The sequence below is a fragment of the Microcebus murinus genome, chromosome 14 (assembly GCF_040939455.1).
Source record: "Microcebus murinus isolate Inina chromosome 14, M.murinus_Inina_mat1.0, whole genome shotgun sequence".
Classification (NCBI taxonomy): Eukaryota; Metazoa; Chordata; class Mammalia; order Primates; family Cheirogaleidae; genus Microcebus; species Microcebus murinus.
Window position 1 is genome coordinate 38,280,625 of NC_134117.1, and position 21,288 is coordinate 38,301,912.

At 34.4% G+C, this 21,288-nt stretch overlaps 1 protein-coding gene across 3 annotated transcripts in view; it reads left to right on the forward strand.

The window, feature by feature from the left end:
* The window catches only part of PRKG1 (protein kinase cGMP-dependent 1), a 1,210,052-nt gene that overhangs the window by 1,180,532 nt on the left and 8,232 nt on the right, over positions 1–21,288 (forward strand). For all 3 annotated transcript variants that reach the window (XM_012762921.3, XM_012762920.2, XM_012762923.3), the window contains 5 exons: positions 4,880–5,019; positions 5,910–5,999; positions 13,075–13,216; positions 14,430–14,593; positions 21,165–21,287. In XM_012762921.3, coding sequence (XP_012618375.1) covers positions 4,880–5,019; positions 5,910–5,999; positions 13,075–13,216; positions 14,430–14,593; positions 21,165–21,287 — 659 coding nt within the window. The remainder of the gene's footprint in view (positions 1–4,879; positions 5,020–5,909; positions 6,000–13,074; positions 13,217–14,429; positions 14,594–21,164; position 21,288) is intronic.

The window sequence follows — 21,288 nt, forward strand, 5'->3', positions numbered from 1 at the left end:
AAGGAACAACTCACAGCCAAAGATACTGAACCAGTTTTAACCTTGTTGTGATCATAACCTTTCTTCCCAATAAGGGAAAAAAATTAGGTCCAGTAGGAGACAAACCTTTTTAAGGCAACTGCCTACCCCAGGTGGAAAGGAAGCATGTGCTCTGTGTAAATACAGCTAACAAATGCATCTTCAAAGCTCTTTAAAAGGCTGATTGGTATCACTTCTCATCTTCAGACCAGTATTTTTTAGCATCAACTGAAGACTGACAGTTAATAACTTGTCAAAATCCTTGTCAGAAATTCCCACCTTAAGATTCACTTTGCTCAAGTATACATTCATATGCATGGACAATCTTTTAGAAGTAACTTCTCAAACCTTTACTTATTAGCACTGAGATGGGTTGGGGTGGGGATAGAAACAGGAACAAAGAGACATTCAGCCTGTGGTGGGTCATATTTTGAGGTAATAGCTTTGAGCTGCAGAGATCATTAAATTAACAAGTACATATGAATAAAAAGCTGCTCATATTTACTCAGTATTTTATTCTAAATGCTTTGTTTGATATATAGGCCTTTTATTTCACTTTCACAGGTAGCCTATGAAAATTGTCCCCATATTACAGATGAGGCAACAGGAACAGAGAGAGTTTGAGTAACTTGTCCAAGATCACAAAGAAAAAAAATAGTTGAGATTTAAACAAATGTAGTCAAATATCAGACTTGTCACCCTCCCAACCAGTGCATTAACCTGTACATGGAGGAGGTTAGGATAGTATGCAAAGGATGACACACCTGAGGAGCATGTTTAACCAACGAGGCTGGGAAGGATTCCTGGGGAAGAGGAAGTAGAAAAATATGCATTCTTGGCTGAGCTCAGTGGCTCACGCCTGTAAATACTAGCACTCTGGGAGGCTGAGGTGGGAGGATCACTAGAGGTCAGGAGTTCAAAACCAGCCTGAACAAGAGCAAGACCACAGTCTCTACTAAAAAATAGAAAGAAATTAGCTAGACAACTAAAAATATATAGAAAAAATTAGCTGGGCATGGTGGTGCATGCCTGTAGTCCCAGCTACTTAGGAGCCTGAGGTAGAAGGATCACTTGAGCCCAGGAGTTTGAGGTTGCTGTAAGCTAGGCTGACACACAGCACTCTAGCCCAGGCAACAGAGTGAGACTCTGTCTCAAAAAAAAAAGAGAAAAATATGCATTCTTTTCTTCCTCTTTTGCCAACCTCCTTCCACACTCAAGACTAATTTCATAGCTCTAGCTGACCTGCTATAAAATAATAAAAATCATCATCCTTTCAAATTGGCACAATTAGACTTGGCATAATTAATTTGGCCTGTAGGAAAAATAAAAAGCAAACTAAATTTCAATTTATAATTTTTCATGGATTAATTTTATTAAAATACTTATATAATAAAACATAATAGCTTAGGCTCACCAAATATAAATTGTTATAATTTACTCTGAGGCTTTGTTTTGAAAAAAAAATTATGGTAAGTATTTTAAGGAGATGAATAGTGTAGTTCAGCCCAAAACTTGAATAGGTTGCTGTGCTATATACAATTTCTCAAGGTCTTTGCATTCATGGAGTTCTAGTAGAACTAGAATCAATTTGAGAAGGTCAGACAATGAAAATAAGTAGCTATTACAATTTAAAAGAAACTTAAATTTTTTCCATGACTAGAGTTTTATTTTTACTCATTGTAAAAGTGAGATATGATCATTGTACAAAAGTTAAGCAATTCAAAAAGTAAAAAGAACTAAAAATCTCCCTAAGGGAAAACCATTATTAATGTATCAGTGAACACATTTCTGATTATCTCTTCATAAATTTATTTTAAGTATAAATATATAGGTAGATACACACTCACATACAAACACACTATTTATAGGATCATAAAACGTAAGCTGGTTTGTAACCAGTATCTTGTATTCATATACATTTTGATTTGTTTTCCATAATATTAGATATAATCCTAAGCCATCATTTATATAGCTGTATTGCATGGACTTACCATGACATATTTTCCCAAGCTCCTCTTGATAGACATTTAGATTGATTCCATTTTTTTTTTTTTGTTAGAAACAATGTCAAGTTGAATCCCTGAATGATCTTTGAGAAGTTGTCAGTTTATCAGGAGGTTTCTGATAAACATGTTAGTTAGGCTTTATTCAAAGAATTAACTCCAACATTATTGACTGTCTTTGTTGAGTTGGCTCACCTGTTGTTTTTAGGTGCTTTGACTTCCTGGTTAGGAGCCTGGGTTCTGTGATACTCTAGTGTAAATTGAAAGCAGAGATTCTAAGGATTCATGAGGTTTTTTTTATAGAATGCAAAGAAGAAAGGTGGTTCTAGCCCCAAGGATTGTCTCCACTCAAAGTAAAGACAAAAAGCAGAAAGACTCAGTAGGCTGGCTATATGGTTCTGTAAACCTCTTGTAAGGAAAACTTTCTAAACTGGCAACTACTCAGGCAGATCTGCAACCATCTCTGTAGCTTTTACTTACCTCTCATGCCATCTGCCACCTGCCAGCACTCGTCACCCTCTTCCCACCCTGCTTGGCTTCTCCTTGTAGTATTCAAGCAGTCAGGTGCTCAAATCCCTGATAACAGATTGAGGTCCCTGTAAGTGCCTAGGAAAAAGACAAAGTGAGGCTTTGGCTGGTCTCCCAAACCACACACCTGGCATAAGTGAAGCTTAAAGGTAATAAATACATCGTTCAGCTTTTCTCACAGAGAGTCTATGAGTTAGCTGATTCCACTAAACTCTGATTAAACTCTCATTTATAAAATACCATCACTGTGCTTTTAATGTGCTTTGTATTTAGCCGAAAGAAAGCAGCACATACTGGAAACAGTTTGGGCTGATAAGACCTGAATATGAACCCAATTCTTCTACTTGTAGTTCTGTGGCCTTGGGCAAGATATGAACCTTTTTGGTAAACCTTAATTTGCTCCTCTGAAAAAGCAACATTTAAAGAAGCAACATTTGATTTGCCATATTTGGTACAGAGTGTTGGGTAGGGCAAGGATACAAGCAAATAGACCATCAACAAATGCCCATTTGGTCACTTACTGTCATTTAAGATCACAATAACTCTGTGAGGTATCTAGTATTCTCCTCAACAAGAGTTAGGGCCCAGAGCAGTTAGGCAATGTCCTAAAAGCCTGAGAGAGATTAAGTGGAATTAGAATTCAAGTCCAGACTTGTGACAATTATGGCTGAGTTCTTTCCTCCTACCATGTACACAAGTGAAAAATCTGTGTTATCATCACTAAAAAGAATAATTTTTACAGTAGCCATTTGAACTCCACAACAGTCCTCAGTAGTTTAACTGGGTGAGACTGAAGAGGGAATATGATATTATTCCTTTTCCTCTCAAGTTTAGTACTCTGACCTAGCTCATTTTTCATGCCATCTTCCTTCTTTGTCCACATTTCTTTTGGAAGTGAGTTTTCACATTTTGGGTTTCATTATAAACTACAAGTGAACTCATTTGTGCCACACTAATCTGTCATCTGAAAGAGTTTCACAGAGTAGAGGGCCTTTAGCTGTTAAAGGCATTTTCAAATATCCATTTTTCCCTCTAATCTGTCATACAGATTCACAAAGGCTGGCAACAAATCAAGGCTTGTTTATTTGAAGTGTCCTCATGCTCCCTCCTAAGGAGCTTGCCACATGAATGTCCTCTTAGATAGAATTCAATCTGTACATGTGTGCATGAAGAAGACACTCAAGAACTTCACTATCCCTGCTGATGAAGCAGTAAATAATTCACAACTAAAAAGGAGACGGCTCTACTTTAGCTGAAAAGCAGAAACAGTGTGCCACGTTATTTCCCCAGGGCATCATTAATTCTGGATAATGTGAGCTGTTTGGTACGGTCTTGATGATTCTGCTACTCAAGAGCACTAGTGATTAGTTCTATTAGCTCTCTTCCTTTCCTTACAAGTCACTTTGCTAAAATTTCTTATAAAACAGTAAACATAGACCAGGAGGCTGTCTGAGATACGGCATTTGGAGGACACAAGCCTCCTCCAGAACTACAGAGAACCAAGGGGGCTGCAACTGAGGCATGGTGCATTTCAGACAGTAAGGCTCAGCTTAGGTGGCCCCTGATTACTCAGGAGTAAGGTTTGACATCAGAGGGGGGTTAATGTCACATGCATATTTTAGAAGGAAAAAAAAAAAACAGTTTTCAAAATCTCCTGAAAAAAAATCTTGTTACTTTTTTTTTTCTTTTTAAACTGTAGGGAGGAAAAAGACTGAGAGGTAAAAAGAGAAGAAATAAGAGTACAGACCGTACTGAAAAAATAAGAGGCTGCAGCTCAGCAGAGAGAAGGGTCTTCCAATGAACATAAAAATTCTAGAAGCCTTCATAGACTAGAACTATGGAGGCAGAACATAAAGGCACATATGATCTATTTTTGCCATCTTCACTTTAAGTAAAATTAGAGAAAAAATTAGTTTTTATTTCTATTTTTATGATTGAAAGAGAGAAAAACCTTAAAAAATATTCAAACATATTACATGAAATGAAATAATAAAACTAAAATTAAGTACATTTTTCCTCTTCTAATCCACATGAGAACAAAATTAATTTGGAATCGAGTTAGTTCAAATTCTTCCAATTCAGTGAAATGTGATTGGATGATAGTTTTGAGTACTGGACTTTAAACTCAGCTCTGGCAAGGACTTAAACTGTGTGTGTGTGTGTGTGTGTGTGTGTGTGTGTGTGTGTGTGTGTGTGTGTGTGTGTGACTTGGGTGATGGTTGGGATTCATTTAAGCACTCCATGCACCTGTTATTTGGGAATAACAATGCATTCTGTTATATAAAGTTTACAGGCTTTTCCTCATGTATTCTCTTCTCCTTTTCTTTAAGGTCCAGTTGAAAAGTGAAGAGTCCAAAACGTTTGCAATGAAGATCCTCAAAAAACGCCACATTGTGGATACAAGACAGCAGGAGCACATCCGCTCCGAGAAGCAGATCATGCAGGGGGCTCATTCCGATTTCATAGTGAGGTAAGGACCCTGTGCCAGGGCCAGCAGCAACCACTTGCAAGTGGCAAATCAACCACAAAACCCTCTGCCACTGTGCCCACTATTGACACATTTCATTCATGCAACAAAACTTATTTTTTAATCTGATCTTAAGGAAATTGTTTGATTTAAAAAAAAAAAAGAAAGAGTTTTGATTCTATCCCTTTTTTAAAGAGAATCAACTCTCTGAAAAGAATGTGTTTTTCCCAAAGGAGGAAGTTTCCAACATTCTGTTTTTATCCTTTTTTTAACCCCAAACATTACATAGACCTCTGATGCTTAAAAGACAAAATATCAAAAATCAAACTACTTAACCTTTAATTATTTGAATATTTTTTGAAGATCTAAAACAATGAGATGGCAGTGACCACTCCACCTCAGTACTAACAAGAGGATAATGGGGAGTATTTTATATGCAGAAAAATTTTTGTGGTTAACTTTCCAGTGGCACTTGCTGAAAAAGGATATAGCATGAATTTAAATGACTAGCACATGAATTTCATACATGTCTATATTTGTAAAATTTAATCTATTTTATATCCATATACACTGCATGTTTATGACCATTAAATGTTACTCAAGTGTCCTCGCTTGAAACATCAGCCAAATTGGAATTGAAAGAATCCCAAGAAACCCCCTTTGTCTATAATCATTAGGATTAATCCATTTCAAGGGAGAGATTAGCACCCTAGTCTCTCCTATTAAAATCCTACTCATGAGCCATTAGCTTCTTTTCCCTATTTGTGAACTTAGATCTTATACTTCTGATAAAATTTTGAGCTTGGCAAATCAAAAATATAATCTGGGCCCTCAAAATTTACATGCTTTTAAAAGACAGTGTTTATAACCTTTTTCTCATTTGCAATTTACAGACTATACCGAACATTTAAGGACAGCAAATATTTGTATATGTTGATGGAAGCTTGCCTAGGTGGAGAGCTCTGGACCATTCTCAGGGATAGGTAGGAGATTTAAGAAATTTCTATTGTGTCTATAAAAACATAGTTGCTTATGTTGGTCTGTAGGAAGAGTTAACATAAAGCATAAAGATCAGTCAGGTAGATGGGAGGGAAGAGGAGGAAATACATACATACATACATAATGAGTGTGATGCGCACCATCTGGGGGATGGACATGCATGAAGCTCTGACTGGGGGGGAGGGGAGGCAAGGGCAATATATGTAACCTTAACATTTATATCCCCATAATATGCTGAAATAAAAAAATCATATTTATACTTTACATATGCTTATATTTGAATAGGTAAACATGAGGCATCACTCTCTGTACATTTATGATTTACTGCACATATAAAATTCACTGTGTAGCTAACCAGACAGGCTTAGTCTACCATAAAAATGGTACCTAGCAAAGTATTATACACAGGCCTTAGATTAGCATGAATATTGAGATTCAACAACTTTTTTTTTTTCATCATATTATGGAGGTACAAATATTGTTAGGGTTACAAATATGAGATTCAACAACTTTTTACCTGGAATTCAATTCATTGCTTTAACATGAAGAGAATTATAATTATTTTGTAATTATAGTCTGGATTAACCATCAGCTTAATTATTCCACTCTTTATCCAAATGAGCAGTCTGCCTTTCATGACACTGAGAATTTTTTCCAAAGTAATTTTTTCCTCTACCTTTACATTGCTCTTTGGTAAAATCAACAGGTTTCCAGCCATCTCTTTTAGCCCTTGAATGGTCTTAGGGTAAAAAAAATGAATCCACTTATAAATAGTGTTTCATGTAAGCAATCTGATTTAGATTTACATTTTTACCCTTCCAGGGCAAGTAAAGTTTAGTGCTTGTCTCTTTTAATTATGCAAATTCATTGTGTCTTAGTTTTTCATCTCATAAATTTAGATAACTAGCAAATTATCCTTTAATTTATTCCAAGAAATGCCTTAGATCATTACCTACCCTAAGTATTTACTTTTTTTAAAACAACTGACCACAATTTTATGTAATATTTTCTTATGAATAATCTCTTGATTATTTCCCATGATCTACTGATCATTCAAGTCATCTTTGTTTCTTTGAGCATTCACCTTTAGACATCTATATTTTTCTTATTTGTTTCAGTCCTGCTCCTAAGACTCTTCTTCATCTTTCTGAAACTTAGTTATAGATAGCCCTATTGTTCCCAGAGAGCCTTGTAATTTTTTGACATTTGTCACTTTGTAGATATACCAAAATGAAACAAATGGCTCTTTATAAAGTATTCATTTAAATTCTCATTCTCACTGGTGTTGTTTTGGTACCTTCATATTTATGTACAAAATGCCCTTTCAGGTCTTTTATTCATATGGCCTTGGGTATATATGTCAAACAATTTTTTCTTTTTTACCATATCGTATCCTATTACATTAGTGTTTTATTTCATTTAATTTACAAAAAAAAAAAAAAAACACAAAGGAATGCATCATGTTGGCTTTAGGGAATAGGGTTAATATCTGTACTAAGCTATTACATCCATGTTACTATATTATTGTTAGTTAATATTTGTGTACAGATTAGATGCCAAGCATTGTAATAGAGGCTAGGGATCTAGTGATAAACGAAATAGATGTTATTCCACTCCTCAAAATTTATAGGCTGTTGCCCAAAGCTAATATTTTAATTTGTGAGTTAATATCTGGTATATTCTAATGTGTTTCTACTGTATTATTTTTGACCTGACATTTCAACCCACTGATTTATTTGAAATCTCTTTCCTACTGCTTTCTAATTAGAATAGGAGAAGATTTACAGTTGAAATTAAACATGAAAGCAATAACAGGCCACACAGGAAGAGGACCAGCTATACTCCCATAACTTATTAAATCTTCTATTAACTTCTTTAACCAGAACAACTACAACAATAATGATGATAAAATTCAACCTAAAGTCCACTCATGAGGCATTAAACATGCACAGGCATCAATTTTTGACTTATTTTTTACAGTAAATATTATTTCATAATTTAACTTGATTTCACATTTTGTTCATAAATGCCAGGCAACGATTCTGAGTGAGATGTGTTTTGATTTGTCAGGGTAGCAAAGGTGTGATACTAAGAAGCAACTTATCTTGGGAGGAGTAGATGGAGGGGAAATAGTTAATTTCTTTGCTTCTTGGTCCTGATTTTTTTCCTCCCTTTTATCATACTTGGGTTTTGGGTACACAGTTGCTGAGTTCCCCAGTGTACTTAATACTCCATGAAGAGGCATAATCTGCAGAAATAATGGCTACTTGATTCTTACCCAAAATTCAGAGGTGCTGAATTAGCAATTATATATAAAATCATCTCAGAACCATTGCCCCCTGCCAGCTTTCTTCCTTGTTTATGTGTGTAGCCTTACTGCTTTTATTCTAAGTGACTTTTCTTTTTCCTACTCAAGATATTGCTGAAGGAAAACCATAATTTTGGACATCCAGACTCCTATGAATATTGCCCCTGACTAGCTTTCTGTGTGTTTAAAATTAATTGTTAGAAAGAAATGAAAAAATGGCAAGAGAAAGATTATGCTATTAGTCACAGTGTATATATGAAAATATCTGTAGTCAAAAAAAAAAAAAAACAAAAACCCTGTCAAAGTATTCAGTTTTCCTCTCGTGTCTCAGGACAGAAGCAGTAAAGGAGAAGCTTTTCTGAAAGCATACAGGAAATATATTTAGGCTGATCTGAAGAAAGGCTTGGGTGACCTTATTCATTACTGACATGGAAATACCTCTGAGCCTCAGAGATTTAGCACAGGAAGTCTCTGATAGCAACCCAGACATCCTCCTCCTCTCACCTCATAGCTGAGATGACCATTTCCTGCCTCTTGCCCTCGCTCTTCTCATCAACACAGGAAAGAAACACAGAGCAGTTCTTTATTTGTTGTCAAGAAGTAAGAATTAAAATGATACCAGCTATATACACACACAGGATTTTAGGACTATTATTTATAATAGTAGTTATGCTTAATCTTCTACTTTGTGACTTTTTGTCCCCCACAAGTTCCATTCCATTATTTGCCATAGGTTGGTACAAATTATATTTCATTCACTTTACTTCCCTAACACTTACAGAATTGGCAACCCCTGCAACTTTCTTAAAAATGTAAGTGGTTAATATATTAAATATATATTAGTACTTATATTAACATATTATATAATTTACAGCATTAGCATTTACACAGTTATATATTTTAATATTAATATTTCTGGCATATTCTAATCTAATGAAATTCAACATCTCAATTATTTATTTAATTAGAATTTTTAATATGCATGTTAATTTTTCTTCCTATCTGAAATAATTACTTCAGAAACCATAATTTTCAAATCTCACACGTCTCACTTTCTAGTTATGTCATCCTAAGCCTACAAGTGGCGAATGACTTTATATGTTCAGTTTCCTTGATTCCAGCTATTTTGTGAAAGGTAATTAATCAAATTCCATCTAAGATGATCTCATAGATGGCACAAATTGAAGGCATTTCAAAGGCAATGAGTCTATCTTCATAATAATTTAGCCTCCCTAAATTTACAATTGGCAATAAGCTTGTACAGATTGTCACATACTTCAGGCTTATATACTCACTAATGATTGTTGTTACTAGTCAATGAAAAAAGTGAAATGTTTTGATGAGAGATATTTTGTCTTTATTACATTCTGACATGTCAGGACTCAGTTTATGGCAAGTTGATTAAACATTATGATTAAATTTTAGTTTGATTCTATCAATAAATATATATAATCCTCTAATTCTCTTAATCAAATTACTATTTACTGCCTTCTAGCTTGAAACAATTGCCCATTCCCAAAGAGGGTGTAAGTGCCTATCTCTTGCTTGTTTTAATTGAAATGACACAGCTGTCAAGGCATAATTTATTATTTCAAAGAGCTATGTAGGACAAGTGATTTATTTCTTTAAACTATTGATAAAACAAGCTTTCATGTCTGTTTTAGATCAAATTTACATTGTCATTTCCAATTCTAATAGTTATTTTTCATTGCCAGTCACCCTAATGTTATGCTTTGTGACTGCTTTCAAGATGTGTATTTTAAAATCCACAAATTATCTACATCAAATGGTTAGTGAATGAAGCAGTGTGTTGCTGGTAAACATTTTGTGTGCATATATTATGTTGATTTATCAAGGTTTGAGGCAAGGTTTTCATTTAATTTTCAAAATCAGTTACAAATATATTTATACATAAAAGACACTCGATATAGATCTGTTGAAGGAATTGAAGCCATCTTTCTAGAATTCTTCAAATTCCAAAATGGCTCAGGACCAAACAAAACTTAAAACAAATAAATAGAGCTATCAATAACTGAAGACTCAAAGATATATGATTTGTGGTCAGTTTACTTCATGGTGAAAAAAGGAGGGTTTTGATTGGGAGGCAATGAAAGGGTAATTTTTGCCTGTACATTTGTGAGAAGCATGGGAAAAGTGAAAAGAACAGAGATTAGCAGAGGATTCTTCAGAGCTAATTCATAGCAGTTAGCCTTGGCAATGAGAAGCACTTCAGTAACAGTAATAATTAGTGTTGTAAACTTCCCACCTTCACCCCTAAAATACTTCAGACCTGTCCTGTATTATATTAGTTCATTTTCTTAGATTAAGATACTGTGGCTAGAGAAGAGTGTTTTGATACTCAATTATAATAGCTACTATTTATCATGAGTTGTGTGCCAGACAACATTTTAAGTACATGCATGAATTGTTTGAATCGTAACAACAACCTAATGAGATTGTTACTATTATTGGCCCCGTTTTGTAAATGCGCACACTAAGACCCAGAGAAGTACAGTCAGTTAGTTGCTCAAGATCAAGCAGTAAATGGAGCCCAGATAGGAGCTCAGGATTCTTGCCTCAAGGTCCATATTCCTAATTTATAGACTCCTCTCATGAAGTTGAGCTCATATTAGGATTTTCTTGCTAATAACCAGCTGATTCAGAATATAGATATACCATTTCAGCAGGGATTTCATGAGAAATTGATCTCTCACATAAGTGTTTACTCCCATTATTACATTAATAATGCATTTATCTGTGTGGCTCCATTAACAACTGAATATTAAGGAAAGCAGAGATATGTTCCCAGACTCACAACTGCAGAAATGATCTTTTCTTCTAACACCAATCAAGAATTTGTAAGCTTTCAATAAAGTCCACCCAAATCATAGTTAGATAATGATGTGACAAAGTAATCTGCTGATTGAAATAAAACATAATATGAAATAAAATAAGACTCTATTCCATGCACTGTTTTGTTTTGTGTTGCTTTGCTTTGCTTTTCAATGCTCTCCATTGAGGAGGAATTCAAGTCAGATGCAGCACTCATTGTAGCTAAAGCTGTATGTTAATTATATATACACAGATGCTAACTATTTAAAGTAAATAATCTCTCCAATTGAAAGATATAGCTACTCTTGATATGCAAACATGCATAACTTAATTAAGGGCAAAGAAGAAAGGACCTTCAAGGCAATACTTTAACCCCTTTTCCAATACATAGGATTATAAAATTTTAGCTCTGCCAAGGATAGCTCCAAGTCAGAGGATAATTGCTGCCTAAGGTATATCATTCATTTCGTGGTATGGCTGCAGTTCTCAACCTTTCTCTTGTCCTCATAAATTAACAATTGTTCCATTCAGATACTTAGTAATTATAGTTAAGATTCTAGTGTCTAGAGAAGTAGATATCATTCCTAGAATTGTATTTCAAAAGAAGAGCTGATTATTTCAGTGCCAATCAGAGAATATTAGTAGTTGAAATGAAGACTATCCCTTTCTGGAAGACACAATCTATTTTTGAAAAATGACCTGAAAGTTGACTACTTTAGCTTTGGATTCACTGATGAATTTTGTAAAAATTCAGCCATATTCCACTGCCCAGTTTGTTAGATATTACTCCTTAATTTTGAAAAAGAAGTAAATGTCAACAAAATGCAAACAGGCATTGTGGATTCTCATGAAAGCAAGCTCTGGGGCTACCATTTTTGGCTTACTACCTATTATAAAACCACCTGTGTGTTTATCTCTCATGTTACATCTCAACCACCTTAAGAGCTGATGTTCACACTAATATTCTTAAGTTATGAAATTAGTAAATTGTGTTTACTACTTGGGAAAGAAGAATAGAACACAGTTTATCTTTTTTAAAGAGTTCCATGAAAAAAAAAACAACAGTTAAATCTAAAGGTTCTGTCCTAGAATCAAGGAGTTCACCTTAGATACCAAGGGTTTTTTTCTTTATTGTTATACACACAATATATATATATATATAGAGAGAGAGAGAGAGAGGCAAAGATGAGACAGAGACAGAGAGATACAAAGAGCTTTCTTGCTAAACATCATAATCAAGTTTACTAATAAACATTCCCTTCCAGTTAACTTTTTCTTTCCAATTGTTTTTTAGTTTCATCTTTTTCTATTAATAAGAAGGCAATAGTGTAGGAAATAGATATCTTGATGACAGAAGATTGAAAAACAGGAGAACACTTAGCTTGCAATATGATTGTATCAGTAGCATTACAATTCATTTCCAGAGTGGTTCTTTGAAAACAGTAGCTTTTCGTTACATTCTCACAAAATATCTACATTATTTAGATAGATTCCAAAACAAGCCCTCTAAGAACAAATATGAATAAACTCATAAACTTCTCCTTTATAAAACAAATGCTTGGCAGACAAGCTCTAAAATAGTGTTGTAACTGTATGCCTTTTTAGATTGTAGTGGGCTGTTGAGAGGAAGCCACTAAGTTCATGAAATGCAGTGTGCTGTTTGAACTCCTCTTCAGCCCTTTCAGGAAGTTAGATTTGACTATTCCATTCATAAAGACAGAGAATTGCTTGACTTGATCCTCAAATGCTTTAGAAAACCCAATGCAACAGCAATCATGGGACATTTAGCCAATAAGACATTGGTCTCTGGGTTAAAAATTGGCAAAGGAATACAGTGAAAGGAGAGGGAGGGAAGGAAGTATTATTAGACAAACTAATTAATTTCTCACACACTTTTTATCCCATTTTCTGTATCACAGAGGTTCGTTTGAAGATTCTACAACCAGATTTTACACAGCATGTGTGGTAGAAGCTTTTGCCTATCTGCATTCCAAAGGAATCATTTACAGGGACCTCAAACCAGAAAATCTCATCCTAGATCACCGAGGTTATGCCAAACTGGTCAGTGTGTTTCACACGTGGTTTCTATCCTGCAGTTTTAAAATATTTGTTTATAAAGCTATGTTCATTTGCTGACATCAAATCTTAGTTTTCCTTTTCCATGTGGTTACTTTTCTTAAAAGTAGATTTTAGCTTATAATTTGCAATTAAATATCCCTTCAAATTATGTAACAGCTATGAGAAATTAAATTGGCTATATTTAAATTAATAATATCCTAGTAAAATATGCTTTCTAATAAGCATTAGAAAACACATTTGCTGGCATGTGTTCATAGACCAAAAAGAGATCATAGAAGTCCTTTTCTCTAGTAATCCAAAGGCAATAGGTATTTATATTATGTAAAGCTATGAATCATTTTAGTATTTTAGATTTAAGAATAATGCCAATGGGAAAATGGTCTTTACAGGCAATGCTATCCAGGCTATGTTAATAATAATAATAATAATTGACCAAAAGCTCTAAAGATTTACTATAGAAGGAAAGTTCACTTATTTAAAAATACGATTTTTTTTGGATTTGTCAATGCCTGACCCCATTTTTAAACTTTTTGGAGTTTTTAGTCATATAGTTTTTAGAGAAATCAAATAATAGCAGTTAATTATTTGCAGCTTCAATCAAATTGTTTTAGAGAAAAAAATAGATTTTCTGCCATTGAGGCTCTTCCTTCAAAAAGTTTCTAGAAAAATGAAGAATACATTTTTATTTTATTTCTGTTTGTTTATCAAGGGCAGAGTTATTGGTCCCATAACTGTGTTAGTCACCTCTTTCAACAATAAAGTGGCTTCTCAGATAATTAAAACTAAATGAATTGTCAATTCCATTAAATCCACAGAAATTACGTATATCCTGGGAAAGATATTTAAGTAGGCCCAACTTATCTTTTAAAAATTTTGTGTAAAGGAGAAATTCTTTGTTTATGCCCCAAACTACATTGGCATAAAAGAAGGAAAAATGAAAACTGTTTCCAGAAAGAAAGATTTGCCTTTATTTTTCATGATGTGAATTGTATCTGATACTCAGATTTCAACTTTTCCCATTAAAACTACATTTGATTGGGAGACTATGCAATATAGATGATTCCTTTTAGAAGACAGGACTATAATAACTTGCATCTTTTTAAATTACCGTTATCAATGTATTTCAGCAAAATAACTTATTGCTTTTAAACTTAATCATAATAACTTAAGTGTCTTATTTTTCTCCGTTTGTAAGGTTGATTTTGGCTTTGCAAAGAAAATAGGATTTGGAAAGAAAACATGGACTTTTTGTGGGACTCCAGAGTATGTAGCCCCAGAGATCATCCTGAACAAAGGCCATGACATTTCAGCTGACTACTGGTCACTGGGAATCCTAATGTATGAACTCCTGACTGGCAGGTATGGATATTGATAAGGAACTGCTGATAAAAATAGACCAGCAAACAGCTACACACTCTTGCCTTTGTCACCTTGATTAGACTATCTGAAAGTACATTTCCCCATATCTTGGTACCACACTTGAATTAGTTATACAAATGACCTGGAATTCATAAAACAAGGTCAGAAATAGATCAGATGAGGGCAACCACCTCAACATCAACTTTTGGTCTCATTATTGCTAATTCTTTATACATATGTGAATGTGGAAGGATCCAATGTCTTCTTATAAAAATTTTGAGCCTAGTCATTTAGCCAGCAAGGGAGATGATAGTCATATTAAGATACCTAGGATCAACTTTCTATAAAAAGTAAGAAGACCTGTTAGCAATTGCTATATCTAAATGGAATGTGAATTCTCTGCAGATCTTTTGTGTAATATTATAATCAACAGCAACTAAAAAAGGCACTAGGAATACTATAAGGCAAAAACCAATACTAAAAGAAAAACAATTACTTCACCATGGCATATGCTAAAGACAGTGAGTAATAGGGTTGTTATGACCTACAGAGTTCAGAAGAGGGCTGGATTTGATAAAAGAGGTTTTTGAAGAATGAGTATAAGACCACAGCTGGGTCTTGAAGGAAGAATACGACTTAGATGTAGAAAGCAAAGGAAAGGGCATTCCAGGCAGAGAGGCATGGCCTCAAGAGAAGGGTAGTAGTGGGCATAGATATGGAAAAGGTCTATGTAAAAAAGTAATGGGAGATCAGGGAGAGTCATCTTTCCAGGATTGTGATTGTTGTACTTGAGTATTTGGACTCCATCCAGAGAGGGAATCATTGAGTTTTTTCTGATAAAAGAATGAGTGACATGTGTTGTGGTATTTAAGGAAAAACAAGTTGGCAATAGTATGTAGGGCAAATTGGAAGGGGGATGGGAGGGCTAGTTTGAAGATCATCCTGAGGTCTGGAATGCTGAGAGGCTAGAAGAAGGTTAAGGCAGTGGAAAGAAAACATAAGTGTGAGGCCAAATGTGAAAGAACTACTTAAAAGGACTTAGTCACTACAGTGAAAATGAGAGGAAGACTTGGGACTCTCAGGTTCTCTGTGTTTCAGTGACTATATGAGACACTTAGAAGAGTGTCTAGCACATGGTAAGCACTCCATGAGTGTTAGAAGCTACTACCATTGCCACAAATAGCTGTGCTTTGATTTGTATTTGTGGGCATTTTACATTCTTACTGTTGAAATTTCTATGTTGACTTCAAATAAATTATCTGTGACCTAACCCAATTTTGTTCAATATTCTCCTTGTGTACAGAGGTAAATTATTTTAAATGTATGACAAATTGAGTAGACATGTAAAAATAAGAAATATTTGGACAAAGGAGAAAGTTAAATTTAACATATATGTATATGGATACAGATAGATAAATAGATAATCTTTCCAGTGTGCTTAGAATTGCTGAAAAAAACCAATATAATGAATAGAAGAAAATGAAATGTGAACTATAATTAAATAAATAAAATATTAATCATTAATAACTACACTAAAATATTTACCATGAAAATTTATATTTCTCTTTACATGTTTAGAAATTTTTCTATAATCAATTTTTATTCATTAAATAATAAATAAAAAATTATTAAAACCTTACTACTAAAAATTGGTATATACCAAACTGTAGTAAATCATTAATAACAGAAGGATCCTTAATGTTTTAAAGTAGAAATTTCACAGGCCACAATATCTGACTGCAATATAACAAAACTAGGAATTAATAACAAAGATTTAAAAGGAAAAGTCTAAATACTTGAAAACTTAAAAAACACTTTTCTAAATAACTACAGGGACATAGAAGTCATGGATAGCAGAACAGTAATAAAAATAAAGCTCTATATTACTCTATATTACTCTATCTTCCTCTTTCTACCCAAAGAGATGATGGTGATGAGAGGGGTGAGGGTAGGAGAAGACAAGAATAACACACAGGAGAAGACAGCCATAAAACATATAGCATGATCTTCAGTTACAATGAGAGTTTCACCAGCCACACCTGCCAAACATTATCAAGTGTGGAACATGACTAGGAATGATGCTGATAGACCTCGTTGGGCCATAAGCATGACCCCAAAGTGTTATACTCCTGAATATCATATCTAATGATTTTGATTGGAATAATAACATTTAGAAAACTGGACAGACCTTGAAAGATCAAGGAATGTTCATGTAGACACCCAGTTAAGCACCACGAAATGACAGAGGAACTGAAATGAAGGGGACTCATGCAGATATACCAATTCTGCCTTTTAAGGCCCATAATATTGGTCAAAAAAGAAAAAAAATGGAGGAAAAAAAGGGAGAGAGGCAGTGAATGCAAGAATTTAGGTTTTGCTATGAGCCATATGACCTCGTGATTACCAAAAATTGAGAACTAAGGAAACAAATGATCTGGTGAGAGGTTTTATAAAGCAACTAATTCCAGTGAAGGATGGTGAATTTTTCATTGCTCCCTGCCCTCCAACCTTCTCTATTCTGTTCTTCAGGCTAGCTGGCCCAATTTGAGGATGAGTAATAATCAGAAAGGGTCCCAAAGAACCTACTCCCTACCCCTCTAACAACGCCAGCCCCCTTCCCCACACACACACCAACTTGTTTCTTATTTATTGATTTTGTTCAAAGATCCACCATACCCCCTGACACTCAAGAAAAGATGAATTCATCTGCAGTCTTAGGTCTAGATTGAGATCATCTATCTATTCCAGTCATATGACATTCCTCTGGTGATTGACATTGATTGGATCAGGCACATAACCTAAAGGAATAATTTCAATATACATTCTTAGAGGAGAATTCTCTGTGCCTATGGTAGGTATTCAATAAATAATCATTCAATAAATAGTAGAATCAATATAAGTCCCTATATCCACTGGTAAACTTCAACTATGAGGGGAAACATCCTTAGGATAAAGGTAACAATGAGTCTGGCAGAACAAAAGCTGGAAAGACCCTGGGTCATTGAGCCACTTGTCCTGGCAGGGGTCCTCAAACTTTTTAAACAGGGGGCCAGTTCACCGTCCCTCAGACTGTTTGAGGGCCGCTGGAGACTGTGGTGCACATTCCACGCATGTGCACTGTGGGCCCGGTACCAGTTGGCTGCTAAGCAAGACAGGCAGCAGTGGCTAAAACACCTGGTGGACCAGCTAAAACACCTGGTGGGCCAGATAAATGTCCTTGGCAGGCCACATGTGGCCCACGGGTGGCAGTTTAAGGACCCCTGGGAGTTTACCCTACCTCTGGACTGCTGCTCTTGTGAAATCAACATCCTCGTTATTTCAATCCGTTTGAGTTGGTGTTTTCTGTTTATTTATGCTGAAAGGTGGATAAGCAAAAGGAAGCTAAAGAACACACAAGAAAAATGAATCAAAGAAACATAGAAGGAAAAGTTTAGACAAATTGTTATCTATAATTTCTTTGAGGGTATTGAAAGCATGATCTTCCTAAAAAGTAACCTCAAAGATATTTGCAAGTGCTAGTAAATGATAAGACAAGCAAAGTAGCAGAGCTCAGGAACACTACCAAACTGAAAGTGATATTGTAAGGTATAGAAACTAGAGTAATAATAATTAAAAATGCAGCCATGGGATAGTAAATGGGCTTGAGAAAAATATTGAGAAAGAAAAGAAAGATAGAGAAAGTAAAACAGAAAGAGGATATAGAAGTCAAAAGAAATAGAGAAAAATATAAATCATGTGTGTGAATAGAATATTACAAATGGGATAGAAACACATATCTAATTACGTAATAGAAAATTTGTGGCATAAAGTCTTGACTCGATGTATCCTTTTGATCTGCAGTGACCATGGGGAAACTGATTGAGAATAGTAACACCATAAGGTGTCCAAGTGTAATTTCCTAAAATCAATAATAGGAAATAATCATATTGGCATCAAAACCACAAAAGCATGTCATGTGTGGTGTTGGGAGTGAGGAAGGTTGGAGTTCCAGCTGGGCTCAACCTTCTCTGTGGCACCTTTAATGACAACAGAGTATATCAAGAACTATGTAGTTCTGAGGGAGAGTATAACCCAAGCAATTTATACTAAGTTATTCTTAAAGAATAACTAATTTATGCTAAGTTATTTTTAAAGAATAACTTCTTGCTAAGTTATGCTAAGTATAACCCAAGCAATTTATGCTAAGTTATTCTTAAAATACAAATACAACATATAAAGTGTATGCCCCAGGCCTTTTTAGAAACACCACTATTTGACAAAGTCAACAAAATGATGAATCAAAATAAAGTGATCAGGAATAGAGAAACTGGTAAAAGTATTGATGATGAGCTTTGAATCTAAATAATTAGAACTTAGATCACATAATTTAAATTTGGGTAATGGAACAGAATGTAAATATTATAATTTTTGGCAATCATAAAATAATACAAAGATCAACCAAAACTAAGGTGTAGGAAGGTGAGAATAACCATACTTATTTCTCATTAGTCACAATCAATAATCTTAAATATTTTTTACAGTTGAAGTATGTCATTACAAAAAAGAAAGCTGTAAATTCAAAGTTTTTTTAAAAACTTCTTAATTTTAGAGAAATTTTTTAGGAATGAATAATGGTGAAGAAGCACATATTTGTCATTTATCATTTCTTTCAATTTTACTCCTCAGCTTAACTAAAGTAAAATTAAATTAAATAATTTTTTTTAATTTAAAAAGCATGTGAAATTTAGTATTGTGTATTTTCATCTATATAGAGAAATGTATGAAACTCTGGTCATCAAATGTTGGTTATTATTAATATTTCAGGGTGTTAGATGATTTATACTTTCTTGTAATTAAAATTTTAAGTTTTATATATTGCATGAATATCTTAGACTGAACATGCATCACTTAGAAAAACCACAAAGGTCATTTTTAATAAATAATTTTAGTTGTCTAAGATAAACAAATAAATGTAAAAGCAAAATCATAAATTAGAAAACTGATTAGGGCTTTTTGTTATTAGACTTATAACAAGAAAAGCCCAAAATGTGTCTCTTCCTCATTTTTTAAAGTAAAAATCAAAATTGGCAAGTTAACTTAAGAGAGTAAAGAGAATATTCAATTACATAAAGAGAAAATTTTCAAATTCTAAGAGAATGCTAAATTGACTTGCATGTTAATACAATTTTAAAAGTGATTTAAAATTGGCAGGCAACTGCTAGTTAATGACATATTAAAGTAAGTAGAAAGCACTTGTCATAGAGAATCAAGACAGATATCATCACAGCACAAGCAAATCTACTACTCTCTACTTTAAGTAACTCATTATTTTTTAGCCTGCTTGATAAAAGGAAGTAGTTTGAACTGTTATTAATAAAATGACGAGCATGACAAAAATAATGTGTAAGATTTCTTCCTCAAAGACACAGGAACCCTGTATTAAGATAATAATTAATTTCCAAATAAATCATTTGTCAAGGTATACCATAATCTTCCCCTCTGAACTGTGAGAAATTTGAAGGACGGCTGTGACTCGAGTTCCCTTTGTATTCCCCAGACTGGCACAAAGTCACACATCAAGGATGGAAAGTTAAGAAAAACATAAACACATCTGGCCCATGAGGGCTTGATTATTACATCCTTGCTAGCAAAGAGGAGGCCTAGTGATAAGTCATCTGCTGAGGGCCTATGAACAGGGAGAAAAGGACAGGAGGAACATAATTCCTTAGAAGCATTAGCTCAACAATATATATTGATCCCTTCCTACATGCTAGGTGCTCTACTCAACTCTGGGAATACATACCAGCAGAAAACAAAATATAGTCTGAAAGGGAAGAAAGACCTAAAACAAACAATCACACAAATAAAAAGGTAATGACAAAATACAGTAAGTCCTAAGGGTTCTATAAGAGAGTCTCACAAGGGACTCTAAGATTAAAGTTTTAATTTGAGCATTAGATTGGATGAGTAGAGTACACTGGTTGATATAAGCTATGTGATCAGTTATATTAGGTTGATCGGAATAAGAAGCAGCATAACACATATGCTGAAACTTAATAAAGTGAGGCATTAGCTAGTCAAATGTTGGAAGAATTTTCCAGGACAAAAAAAAAAGAAAAAACTGAGGTGGGAAAGTGCTTGGTATTTCAGCAGCACAGAGAAGTTGTTTCTGGATTGCAGTGAGTAAGGGGGTGATGGCATGAGGTGGGCTGAGATGGGTTCATATCATGGATGTTCTTGTGGCCCATCCCAGTATTTGGACTTCGTCCCAAGTGTAATCAGTGCATCAGTAATTGTGAGAAAGAGAGTGGAAGAGGCACCCTGCATGACCAAAGGCAGCAAGAGGGGCTAGGCACTCACACTAAAAGGAAATAGGGAGAACAGCAGATAAACTGGACCCATTTGTGGTTTTGCTAAGTGATTTATCTGGAAGGATGTCCACACTGTTTTACTGTTAATCAACTTTCATTCCATAATCACTACTAATATTATCCCCCAAATAGGAAAGATGTCATTTGTGGAGTTTATAGCAATTTGTGTTCTCATGTAGAAATAAAAGTAATATCTCTTATCATGTCTCTCATTCTTGCAGCCCACCTTTCTCAGGCCCAGATCCTATGAAAACCTATAACATCATATTAAGGGGGATTGACATGATAGAATTTCCAAAGAAGATTGCCAAAAATGCTGCTAATTTAATTAAAAAACTATGCAGG